Source organism: Rhincodon typus, chromosome 27 (genome assembly GCF_021869965.1).
Source record: "Rhincodon typus isolate 14 chromosome 27, sRhiTyp1.1, whole genome shotgun sequence".
In the NCBI taxonomy this organism is placed as follows: Eukaryota; Metazoa; Chordata; class Chondrichthyes; order Orectolobiformes; family Rhincodontidae; genus Rhincodon; species Rhincodon typus.
In genome coordinates this window covers 9179411-9192563 of record NC_063358.1, presented here as the reverse complement: position 1 = coordinate 9192563, position 13153 = coordinate 9179411, and the positions used below count along the sequence as shown (strand labels likewise).

At 41.3% G+C, this 13153-nt stretch overlaps 1 protein-coding gene across 1 annotated transcript in view; it reads right to left on the bottom strand.

The window, feature by feature from the left end:
- Positions 1-13153, bottom strand: part of LOC109924299 (receptor-type tyrosine-protein phosphatase U-like) — a 289829-nt gene that overhangs the window by 33942 nt on the left and 242734 nt on the right. The window contains exons 22-23 of the mRNA XM_048612922.1: positions 9589-9743; positions 5855-5990 (exon numbers count right to left, since the gene is read on the bottom strand). Of these exons, the coding sequence (XP_048468879.1) occupies positions 5855-5990; positions 9589-9743 (291 nt within the window). The remainder of the gene's footprint in view (positions 1-5854; positions 5991-9588; positions 9744-13153) is intronic.

The following is a 13153-nucleotide window of genomic DNA, read 5'->3' as shown; positions in this document are numbered from 1 at the left end:
TATTTTCCTGTAATTTTAATGCTATTGTCAATGAGGGTGCTGAAATTATTTTATTTAACTGAATAACTGGAAACTTATCTAATTGTTATTTCTTGGTATTAATTTATTTTCTTCATAATTTGAAATTTCTTTCTACAAATAACTTAATTTCCTTTAAAAATGAAGAACAAAGAGTTTGAAATAATGCATGACAATTTTCATTTTTAACAATCCTTCTTCATGCTGTCTCTGCCCACCTAGGGTTGTGCTCAGAGATGAGTCTGAGAACTTTGACATTTTTACTTGGAAAATGACAGACTTTAGTTAATTTTAAACACTTTTAGTTTTTGGAATGGATTGCCTATCCATTTATAAAAGCTTCATTCTCTTTGCTCATTTTGCCAAATTATTGCTACATTTTTCACTCCACCTCTCTCTTCCTGAACCTTCAGATTTCTCAACATGCCCCTCAGATTCTACACACTTTTCATTTTAGTGCAATGCCTATTGCCTTCCAAAAAACTGTTTGTCCATTACTCCAACACTAAGTACTGCTCTTATCTCCTAATCCTTCCGTCTTCAAAAGGTTGCTCTAAGATTATTATACCCATTTTTCAACTATTTTGCCCATGCACTGCTCCCAGCCACAACACTTTCTATCTCTCAGATGCCAGTGACTGTTCTTTCCCTCTGTTCACTTCTGAGAAGCAAAGACGTTTATATTTTCCTCCTTCTCTCTGAAAACCCCAAAAAACGTTTTGGGCCCTTCTTTCAGGATCACCATTCTCTAGCTTTCCCTTACTGTTGTTAACAACACAGTACATCATGAACAAATTCATAAAATTAAACTCACACATTTGGCAGAATCTGCGGAGAGAGAAAAGGAGTTAACATTTCAAATCCAATATAACTTTTTTTCAAAACTTCAGAAGGATTTTTCAGAAAAAACCCATTTGGTTCACTGATTTCCTTTGGGGAAGGAAATCTGACATCCTCACCTGGCCTGGTCTACATGTGATTCCAGAGCCACAGCATTGTGATTAGCTCTCAACTGCCCTCTGAAATGGCTTAAGAAGCCACTTCGGTGTATCAATTGCTATGAAGCCTCAACAAAGAAATGCAACTGAATAGACAACCCTGGCATCAACCAAGCCACTGGAAACAACAACAGCAAATACAGCCCTTTTGACACTGCAAAGTCCTTCTCACTAACATTTGGGGTCTAGTGCCAAAATTGGGCATAACATGGAATCATACCTTACAGACAGCGTCCCATACACCACCATCATCATCCCTGGAAATGTCCTGTCCCACCAGGGAGCTGATGGCCTAGTGGTATTATTGCTGGACTGTTAATCTAGAGACTCAGATAACATTCTGGGGACCCAGGTTCAAATCCCGCCACAGCAGATGGTGGAATTTGAATTCAATACACATGTCTGGAATTAAGAATCTAATGATGCCCATGAATCCATTGTCAATTGTTGGAAAACTCCATCTGGTTCACTAGTGTCCTTTAGGGAGAGAAACTGCCATCCTTACCTGGTCTGGCCTACATAGGACTCCAGAACCACAGCAATGTGGTGGACTCTGAACTGCTCTCTGGGCAATTAGGGATCGGCAATAAATGCTGCCTAGCCAGCGACGCCCTCATCCCATTAATGAATTAAAAAAAAAAACAGCTGGACAGGACCAGAAGAGGTTGCACAGTGGTAAACTGTTGGGAAGGCACTGTCCTGGGAGTCCTCAACATTGATTCTGGACCCCATAAAGTCTCATGGCATCAGATTAAATATGGGCAAGGAAACTGCTTGCTGATTATCACCCACTGTCCTCCCTTAGCTGATGAATCAGTACTCCTCTATGTTGAACAATACATGGAGGAAGCACTGAGGCTGGAAAGGGCACAAATGTATTCCGGGTTGGGATTTTAAAGGTTTGACAGCAGCACCACTGATCAAGCTGGTTCAGCCCTAAAGGGCTTACTTGTTAGACTGCGTCTGCAGCAGGTGGTGAAGGAAGAACAGGCTCTCCAATCTGCTGAGTGCAGATGCATCTGTCCATGACAGCATTGGTAAGAGTGACTATCGCACAGTCATTATAGAGACAAAATCCCAAAATGTCACATAGAATACCGTCCATAGTGTTGTGTAGCACTATCACCATGCTAAATGGGACAGACTTCAAGCAGATCTAATAAATCGAGACGGGGTATCCATAAAGCACTGCGGCCATCAACAGCAGTAGAATCATACAACAGCATAAATTGCAACCTCATGGCTTGGCATATCCCCTATCCATCCCATACCGCCCCAACCCCGAGACATTACCATCAAGCCAGGGGATCAATCCTGGTTCAAAGGACAGTGCAGGAGGGCATGCCAAAAACAGCACTAGGCATATCTAAAAATGAGGTGTCAACCTGGAGAAGCTATCAAAGAGTACTACTTGCATGCTGCATAAGCTGCAAATGATAGATGGAGGTAAACAATCTCACAAGCAATAGATGAGATAAAAGTTCTGCAGTCCTGCCACATCCATCACGAATGGTGGTGGACGGTTAAACAACTCATGAGAGGATGAGGCTCCAAAAATATCCCCATCCTCAATGATGAAACAGCCCAACATATCGGTGCAAAATCTTTAGCTGGAAGCACTCATCACAATTTTCAGCCAGAAGTGTCAATTGGATGATCAATCTTGGCCTTTTCCAGTGATTGCCAGCATCACAGATGCCAGTCTTTAACAAATTTGATTCATTCCTTGTGATAGGTAAGAAATGGTTGGAGGCCCTGACAGCATTCCGGCAACAGCACTGAAGATCTGTGCTCCAGAATGTGCAGCTCCCCTACCTAAGCTGTTCCAAGACTTTTACATCAATGGCATCTACCTGACAACATGGCAAATTGCTTAGGTGTGTCCTGTACAAAAAGCAGGACAATCCAAGCTGGCCAAATATTGCTCCAAGGAGGGAGCAAGAAGGGCACTGGAGGAGGCCCAGGATAGACATGTCACCAAGGGAGTGGGAGGGGGAGTTAAAATGGTTAGCGACTGGAAGGTGTTGTTGATTATAGGGTACGGAGCACAGACGCTCCGCAAATCTGTATCCGAGTCTACGTTTGGTCTGACGGACGTACAGGAGGCCACATCGGGAGCAACGGATACAGTAGATCACGTTGGAGGATGTACAGGTAAACCTCTGTCAGATATTGAAAGTTTGTTTTGGGCCTTGGATGGAGGTGAGAGGGGAGGTGTAGGGGCAAGTGTAGCACATCCTGCGGTTGAAGGGAAAGGTGTCGGGGGTGGTGAGGTTGGTGGGGAGTGTGAAACAGACGAGGGAGTCACAGAGTGAGCAGTCCCTACAAAAGGCAGATAGGAGTGGGGAGGGAAATATCTCTTTTATGGTGGGGTTGGATTGTAGGTGGTGGAAGTGGCGGAGGATGATGTGCTGGATGTGGAGGTTGGTGGGGTGGTATGTGAGGACCAGGGGGACTCTGTCTTTATTTTTGTTGGGGGGAGGGGGATTTGAGGGCAGCGGTACAGGAAATGCAAGAGATGCAGCTGAGGCCATTTTCCCTCGGATATCCAGGAGTGGAATGCTCCAACTTGGGAGCAGATGCACTTCCTCTCACCCACCCTCCTACAAGAATGCGATTTCTTATTCCCAAATCCTCCGCCTCCACTGCATCTGCTCCCAAGATGGAGCGTTCCACTCCCAGACATCCCAGATGTCCTCCTATTTCAAGGACCACAATTTCCTCCCTCCATTGATCGAAAATGCCCTCAATTGCATCTCTTGCATTTCCTGCACTTCTGCCCTCAAACTCCCTCTCCCCAGTCCTGATGAAGGGTCTAGGCCCGAAACGTCGACTCTCCTGGTCCTCTGATGCTACCTGACATGTTGTGTTCCTCCAGCTCCACACTGTATTGACAATATTGTGCTACCAGTCTAGTCTCAATCATCAGTAATGTGATGGAAGGTGTCATCAACAGGCTCTAAGGCAGCACCGACTCAGCAATAACCTATGGCTTATGCCCAGTCTGAGATCTGCCAGTGCCAATCAGGTCCTGACCTCATTATAGCCTTGGTTCAAACATGGACAAAAGAGCTGAATTCCAGAAGTGAAATGGGAGTGATAGCCCTTGACATCAAGGCCTCATTTGAACGAGTGTGGCATCAAGGAGCCCTAGCAAAACTGGAATCAATGGGAATCAGGGGGCAAAATGCTCTGCTGGCTGGAGTCATACCTAGCACATAGGAAAATGGTTGTGGATTGTTGGAGGTCAGCCATCTCAGCTCCAGGACATCTCTGCAGGAGTTTCTCAGCGAGTGTCCCAGGCCCAACCATGTTCAGCTGCTTCAAAAATAACATTACCCCCATCATTAGATCAGAAGTGGGGATGTTCATCCATGACTGCAATATTTTCAGCATCATTTGCAACCCCTTAGATACTGAAGCTGTCCATGTTCAAATGCAACAAGACCTGGATAATGTCCAACTTGGGCTGACAAATGGCAAGTAACATTTGTGCCACACAAATGCCAGGCAATGGCCATCTCCAATAAGAGACAATCTAACCACTACCCCTTGACATTCAATGGTGTTACCAACACTGAACTCTCTATTATCAATACCCTGGGGTTACCATTGACCAGAAACTCGCTGGACTTGCCATTAAAATACATTGGCTATGAGAGCAGGTCAGAGACTGGGAATAGTGTAGTGAGTAACTCACCTCCTGAATGCCCAACGCCTGTCCACTGTCTACATGGCACAAGTCAGGTCATTGAATCATAGAATCCCCACAGTATGGAAACAGGCCATTCAGCCCAACAAGTCCACACCGACCCTCCGAACAGCATCCCACCCAGATCCAATCCCCTACTCTATTCCCGCATTTCCCATAGCTAATGCACCTAACCTACATATCCATTAACGCTAAGGGGAATTTAGCATGGCCAATCCACCTAACCCATCTTTGGACTGTGGGAGGAAACTGGAGTACTCAGCAAAACCCCATGCAGGCATGGGTAGAACATTAACCTCCACACAGAGGGTCACCCAAGGTTGGACTCGAACCCAGGTCACAGGTACTGTGAGGCAACAGTGCTATGGAATACTCCCCTCTTGCTTGGATGGGTGCAATTCCAAAAACACTCAAAAACTTGGTACCATTTTACTAGATCATCTCCTTCTAGATTCTGTACATATATGTCAGTGCCAAATCAAAATGGATGAGGGTTTAAAGAAATTAGCCCTTGGGCTTCAACCATCAATAAGAGATACAGGTGATGTTCCCACCTCCACATTAACTTTACATAAATGAAACAATATATTTTGGGCCTCCTGTCTTACTTGACTGCTTGGCCTCAGAAAATTCCCATAATGAGAAAGCCACCAGTGGCTGGAAGAATTTCTTTGAAGTTGGAAGAACACTCTGGTCCTCTTTAGTCCATCGGAACATTTTGTTTTAACTGAGCTTTTGCTGGTGAGCGCAGAAATTAGTGAGGAATCCTGAGCTCAAATGTGGGCCGAGGCATCTCCAACTCTTTGGCAATTGGTATCTTGTTGGCAATACTGTAGCTAGGCCCTTGATTTACTGATAGGACACCAAGAAAAGCACCATGAATTTAATTATATGTTCATGCATGGTCAGGTTGGGTGGGTACAGCCAAATGACAGCACGCTTTGTGCAAAATTTTACGTCCCAAAGAATGGTTAACATGTACTAATTTCTAACCACCCATATTTAGACATGTAAATCTTTCAAATTTGCCCCAACAGCACACCCACCCTGCTTTCTTACCATGCAGGTTAATCAATGCACTAAATGGTTGGGAGGGATAGGAGTTGTTAGAAGTTTTCACTCTTACCTCAGTCTGAATCATGTTAATGCGCCATGAGGACAGAGTCTTCACACAGTTGTAAACATCAATAACACCTTCATACTTTGCCATGTCCATTATCACGTCCAAAACAATGTAGCATCCAGTTCTCCCGGTACCAGTGCTATGATGCCCGAAACAAAGAGTAGGTTGTAAAGCATGTTGAGCAGTATCTGGCACTAGGTAATTAATAATTGATGAATACTGTCCATGTCACTCATTGTAATTATTTTATCAACATGCTACATTGACAAAACTAAAATTAACTTAACAGAAGAAATTGTGCAGCAGAATGTTCTTACTAATGTGAAACAAACCTCCTGAAAATTTTCAGCAGAATAATTAAGTGTACCCATGAATGATCATTTGATGTATATTTTATCATCTTGTTAATGCTAAAGTAGTGTCTGTTATTAGACACTGAGTATTATGTGCACGTTTATTAAGCACACTGTGATGATGAACCTGTCATGTTGAAATAAAGTAGATAATAGTTATCATTGTGTGTGAAATACAGATGATTTATTTTTGGTCTGTTGTTGGTTGCTTTAATAATGCTGAATTTATAAAACATAATCATTGCATCAGTTTTTTAATCCTCACTCTGAATTTGAAAATTAATTAAAGTATTGCCTGATATGTGAGGCCAGAAGAAACTTGGTTCTGCTGAGGAAGAAACATACAGGATTGAACAGGCACCTAAATTGGCTTTTTAGATACTTTTGATCAATTTTGTCACACATGTCATGATACACCTTCAGAGTAGGTGGGACTTGAACACAAGCCTTATGGCCGAGAGATGGGGACAGTGCTAGTACATCACACAAGCCCTTAAATTAGTTTCATACATTAAGCAAGATTGCAATTAGCTCTTGATGTACAAGTTTGGCTCATGAATCCCTCATGAAATGAGTCAAATACAGCAAGATGAGCCAGAAAATGTATGCATTCTTCCAGTTGTTATCTTCATTGATTCTGTTAAGTTTAATTTGGAGCACATGGGGGATATGTCAGTGGCATTGACATGAAACTAGAATAATAACAAAGTCAGCCTTATGTTGTTCATGCTTTGGATACTTCAACCAATTTATTAAAAACACTTCACCCTTGCTCTTGTCGGTAAGGCAGACAAAGGGACATAGAATGCAGTTTGTGGTTCAACTCGATTTTATTAACAAAATATTCCTTTTTAAAAACACTTTGTGAGCATTTCCCAAATTCCCACAATATTTATCTGGCTCTATCTGTCTGAGAAAGGATATTATCTGCAATGATCCATCTGTTTAAGTTGGGCTATTGGAATCTCCACCCTCTCTTCCACAAAGTTGGGTCTCACAGGTCAGGGTGGATTTTCTCCTGGGTCTTCTGTGGGTTGCTGCATGGTCTTTTGCCATGAGTCTTGCTGTGCATCTTTGCTGACTTCCAAGTGTGTTTTTATTCCTCTTAACCTGGACCTTTCTGAATGTTCTGTGGCCTTTGGCCAATTAGATCATGAGCAGGGTAGGAAATATCCAGTTGGGTCCCGCCAACACCCTTCATTGTTGCTAATGCAGGGGAGGTGTAAAGTGCACGGCCTCAGGCACTGGAAGTCAAGGTGCCAGAAATTCTCATCAATACTCCTCCATTACGCATTCCTCGAGCTGGTTGTAACCGGTTCACACTGAAAATGTGATCTCTTTGACCTTGGTTTCCACTGTTTTCTGTTGCCAAAAGCTGTTGGCTGGTGTTTAATTTAGTTTGGCCAATTTTCTACCAGGTCCGATTTCTCTGAATGTGGGTCAATTAACAAAGTCCAATTTTGTGGGCCCATGGTCACGTGAGCACATATAGAAAGGTACTGGAGAATGGTAACGTATGCATTGATTTTCTTAAAGTATGTGTGTTCATGGTTTAAAGCAAGTTGTGAAAGGAATTCTAGGAATCCCTTCTTAGGGCGGCACGGCAGCTCAGTGGTTGGCACAGCTGCCTTACAGCGCCAGGGACTTAGGTTCGATTCCAGCCTTGAATTTGCACATTCTCCCCGTGTCTGCATGGGTTTCCTCCGGGTGTTCTGGTTTCCTCCCACAACGCAAAGATGTGTAGGTTAGCCATGGGAAAAGTGGGGTTATAGGGTAGGAGGGGGTGAGTCTGGGTGAGATGTTCTTCAGAGAGTCGGTGTGGACTTGTTGGGCTGAATGGCCTGTTACCACGCTGTAGGGATTCTCTGAATATTGAACCAAAGTCGTAGATATCAAGCTCTAAAGGTTATTCTGAGACTGTAAAGTAGGCAATCCTTATGGAACTACTGCCTATTGTATAGTACTTATTGAAAGAGTGAATATCAGAAATAAAGATAGAATTAAGTTATACTGCACTTTCTATAACAGCTGGATGTCTCAATGCGTTTTACAGTCTATGAGTACTTTTGAAATTCTAGTGTGCACATAGTGAACTCCCACAAACATCAATTGACAAGATGACTACAATCTGTTTTTGTGACGTAATTTCAGGGATAATATTAGCCTGAACAGCAGGGATAACTTGCTGTCCTCTGAAATACTGTCATGGGGTATTTTGCATCCATTCAAACAGGTAGATGGGACTTTGGTTTGCGAAAGATAGAACTCCTGTACTGCACTTGAATGTCAGCCTTTATTTCTGTGCTCAAGTGTTGAAGAGGAACTTGAATCCAGGTCTTGTCACCCAGAAGCAAGAACGCCAACTGAGCCAGAATTGTCACATCGACAGGAAACCTTCGCTTTGTTCACCTTGTCACAAACATTGCCTGACGAGCTCAGTATCTGGCATATCTGCTTTTATTCCTTATCGACTTCTAATTAATACATGGCATAAAGGGTATACATGAACATGTGACCAAGAAGAGAAGAAAGCAATAAGATTCATATCAAGTGTAAAGAAGATGAGGAAGGATTATCAACATTTTATGCTTCACAGTCTGGAACGAAAACATTTAAACTGTAGACAAGATAATTCCAGAACAATAATTTAAAGTAATTTGGGAATCTTGACTAGAAGAAGTAAACATAAATCAGAGAAAACTGAATAATCTGAGTGATGAAGATTTAAAGTAAAAAAAAGTAATTGGCCGGAAATTCAGACTTTGCATTATGATCTTCGGATAAGCATCTATTTATTGTGGAAGGTACAAATCAGCCAGGTTTCACCTCCTAAATCTGAAAACCACTTCATGCACACTTTCCAGTACATGTCACTAGACAAGGGGCAGCAGAAGGAACAAAGCTGATTTTCCTAGCTGAAGCTAGGAAACTTTCTGGTTGCTGTTTAGAAATTGCTGAGTTTGGAATCCAAAATAACTGCATAGAGCACCGTGTATTTACTTGTGCACAATACACTGTGACCAGCAGCTCAGAGTCAGTCCACTAAACTGAGGAGATTCTAATCTCCTGTTAATATTGGTTAGCCAGGGCTTTCCTGATTGGCCCAGGTTAACATCCCCAATCAAAGACCTTATATTCAACAGGATCAATCTGGTTCCAATCATTACAAAATCCAATGGCAGAGAAACAAGCAAATCTGGTCTGTAACAGCTTCATTACACTTCTGGCAGTACATTTTGCCAGTAAATCAATGGGAAAATCTTATGCTACCCCAATGCCTAAACACTTTTCCCTTAAAAAAACTTTAAAGATGGCTCATTTCAGACAGTTGTTCACTGTTGCTTAACTTTAAGTTAATGTCTGAGTTGTTATTTGGTCTCTAACCTGCAGTGGATAACTAGTGGTCCCAATTCAGAAGAATTAGCAGCCTTCACACGGCGAATAAATGCGAGGAGACCTGTTGCGTGACAGGGAACTCCATGTTCTGGCCAGGCTGTGAAATGAAACTGCTGAATTTCACGTCTGGCTGAGCAACCTGTCTATAAGAAATAAAACGGAATCTGTAAATGAGTGTGTCAACAGTTGAAGATAGAAGAAAGCAAATTCACAACAGCCATTTAGATCGTCCCTGAAATGCTTGGAACCAATAGAAAAAAATTATCAGCAATTAATTTGATTTTCTTTATACATTGATTTGAATTGCAAATGAGTACCTTAGTTTTGAAGTTTATAAATATGGATACTCATCAAGGTGAAGTCTGTTCTGGTTCTACATTTCAGATTGGAGCTATGCTAGAAAGTAGACAGCAGATTTGCCAACCAAATTGAAAGCATTAATATTTAGCAAATCTTGGCTCCTTTGGACTAATTTTGGTTTGTTACTTAATTGACTCTAAAAATGTTCTGCCATAAATAAAATGCACAGTGGTTCAATTAAACTTTAGTGAACAGCGTTGAATGGGTGACATCGAATTGAACACCAATTAAATGACCTATCCTGAATTTATTGCTGCTGTGTTGTCAGCTTATGTACAGATATATTCCTAATGGGATTGGTGGAAAGAAGAACATTCTCTGGGACAATAAAGGATGCCTGAGCTCCTTAAAATAAAGCCATGGGACCCTTGGTTTTAGGCAGGCAGAACCTCAATGTAACATGTCCTCTAGTAGACTGTACTGTTGTAGATGTAACCCTACCTTTGTACTGAGCTGGAAAATCAGTCTAGATTATGTACTCATGCTGGTGGTGCAGCAGAATTTGCTGCAGAAGGAGGTTGGGGACGGGGTTCACTAATGGGATTGTAGTAATGTCACTGGGCTAGTAATGTAGAAATTCAGGTTAATGTTTTGGAGACTTGGGTTCAAATTGCATCATGACAGATAGTGAAATCTAAATTCAATAAAAATTTAATTCAAAAAGCAAGCCTTACTGACGAACATGTAACCACTGAGAATCACTGCAAATGAAACATCGGGTTCATTAATGTCCTTTTAGTAAAATAAATCTGCCTTTCTTACCTGGTATGGCTTACATGTGACTCCTGATCCACAGCAATGTGGTTGGCATATAACCGTCCTCTGGGCAATTAGGGATGTGTTATAAATGCTGGCCTAACTAGTGATGAAGCCGTGAACAAATTTTATAAAAAAATGAAAATGCCAGTTCTAACCTTGATTATGTAAAATAACCATTCAAACTGAGTTTGTGGAGTTTAGATCAACAGATTTAAATGTGAAGCAAAGAAATGTGATGACTAGGTCAGATAGTTAAGTGGACAGGTTTGGAGAGATTTTACCCTGAAAATCTGCTGTGTAGTCAATTAGCTAATAGACTGAATCTGGTTTCTTTATGCTCAGTTGGTTATGAAGACAGGGTTTTTTAGTTTAGTTACAAACGTAGGCGAAAAAAACTGAGCAGATTTCTGAGAATTTTGTGAGTGGGGGTGTTCAGTTAATATTGAAGTAATGGGGAGAAATGAGATACTTTTTTCCTTTCATTTTTGTTTTTCTATCTTTATTGCCCTGGAGGAACAGGTCCTTGCTCAGTTAAAGGAGTTAGCTGTTTCATGAATATTTAGTAAGTAGTTAAAAGTTCTAAGCTATTCTTAATATTTAAAGTATTATTCAAATTTGAATAAAATAGACTATATAAAGAGCATTAATAAGCAAATAATATAATTAAGTAATTATTAAATTTTATCAAGGATGTGTTAAGGCTGCAGCATATGGGAGCTCCCGGATACAATTGTGATCTATGTCAAAAACATCCAGAGTAAGTGTTTGTGGCTTGAACAGCTTCAGCTCAGATTTATTGAGCTGGAGGCTGAAATGCAGTCTTTGCAATAATTAGGAAAATGGACAGTTACTTGGATGCATTGTACCAGGAGACAGTCACGCCAATTTGCGTAAGATTTTCTGATTTGGTCAATTGTCAAGAACAGAAAGGTGTGTGATTAAGAGTGAGATAAGTAAGGGAACCTGGGCCAGCAGTGCAGGAGTGTCAATCTTTGCAATTGTCTAACAAGTCTGAAGTTCTCTTAGCGTATTTAGCTGAGAGTGGAGGCTGTATGGTGGATGGTCAAATTGACTATGTTAGCATGGTACAGGAAACCATTCAAATGGGGCGAGGAACAAGGAATTTAATGGTACTAGGGACAGTATAGTCAAAGGGATTGACAATTGATTCTCTGCAGCAAACAGAGACAGCCTCCATAGCTGTATTATTTACCAGGTGCTAGGGCTTGAGAAATCTACTCAGGATCCAGTTGTCATGGTCCATGTCGGTACAAATGATGTAGGTAGAAAAATTAAAAAGGACAGCCTCCACATAATATCAAATTATTACCTGATCCATGCTCAAATTTACATAGGATATATTAAATTGGAGAGACAAATAAGTGATTTGAAGATTGATGTGGAAGAAGTAGATCAAAGGGCACTGACATTAGGTCTGGGGAAAGTGAGGGGTATAGCATTGGGATGATCTCCACTTGAATCATGCTGAGACCAATATTCTTGTGAATCTCATAACTAGGCAAGTAGAGAGGTTTTTAAAGTAAATAGTGGGGTAAGAGTTCAAATGTGGAAAGATGTAATATATTAAAGAGTAGAGGCAAAGTAAGAGAGCAAAACACTAATGAGGGCAAGAGAAAGCAGGAAGGGATGTGAAGAGAAAAATATCTAAACGGGTATCAACAATCAAAACCAGATGCTAAAAATGTACAAAAGACAAAAATAAAGGTTCTGTGTCTGAACATGCATTGTATTCCTAATAAAGTAAACAAATTGATAAAAGACAATGAAGTAAATAAATATGATCTGGTAGCAATTATGGAGATGTAGCTTCAGGATGACCAGAATTGATTTCTGAATTTTGAGGGATATATGACATTCAAGAAAAATAGGAAACTAGGTAAAGCTAGACTGGTACAGTAATTAATCATTTGCATAAAAGCAAAATACGGTGAATGCTGGAAATCTGAAACAAATGCTGAGAATGCTGGAGAAACTCAGCAGGTCTGGCAGCATCTGTACAGAGAAAAACATCTCACATCTGGTATGACTTCTCTCAGAACTCAAAAATGTTGGAAAATGATTTCTTTTATGTTTTTAACAAAGGGAGAGCATGGGCCCTCTCTACTGAGAGCACAGTAGACAAGATACAAACAAGACAAGGCTGTTATGGGGGTGGTGGGTGGGGCAAGAATGTAAGAAAAGTGGACAACAGACATAATGCAGTCATTTCTGAAGTTATGGAATCCAGGGTTCAGACCTTGAGGCTCTAAAGTACCTAAGCAGAAAATGAGGTGTTATTTTGTTGGAACATTACAGCATATCCAGGACTAAAGTGAGACTAAAAGAGAACAAGAGATAGTAGGAACTGCAGATGCTGGAGAATCTGAGATAACAAGGTGTAGAGCTGGATGAACACAGCAGGCCAAGCAGCATC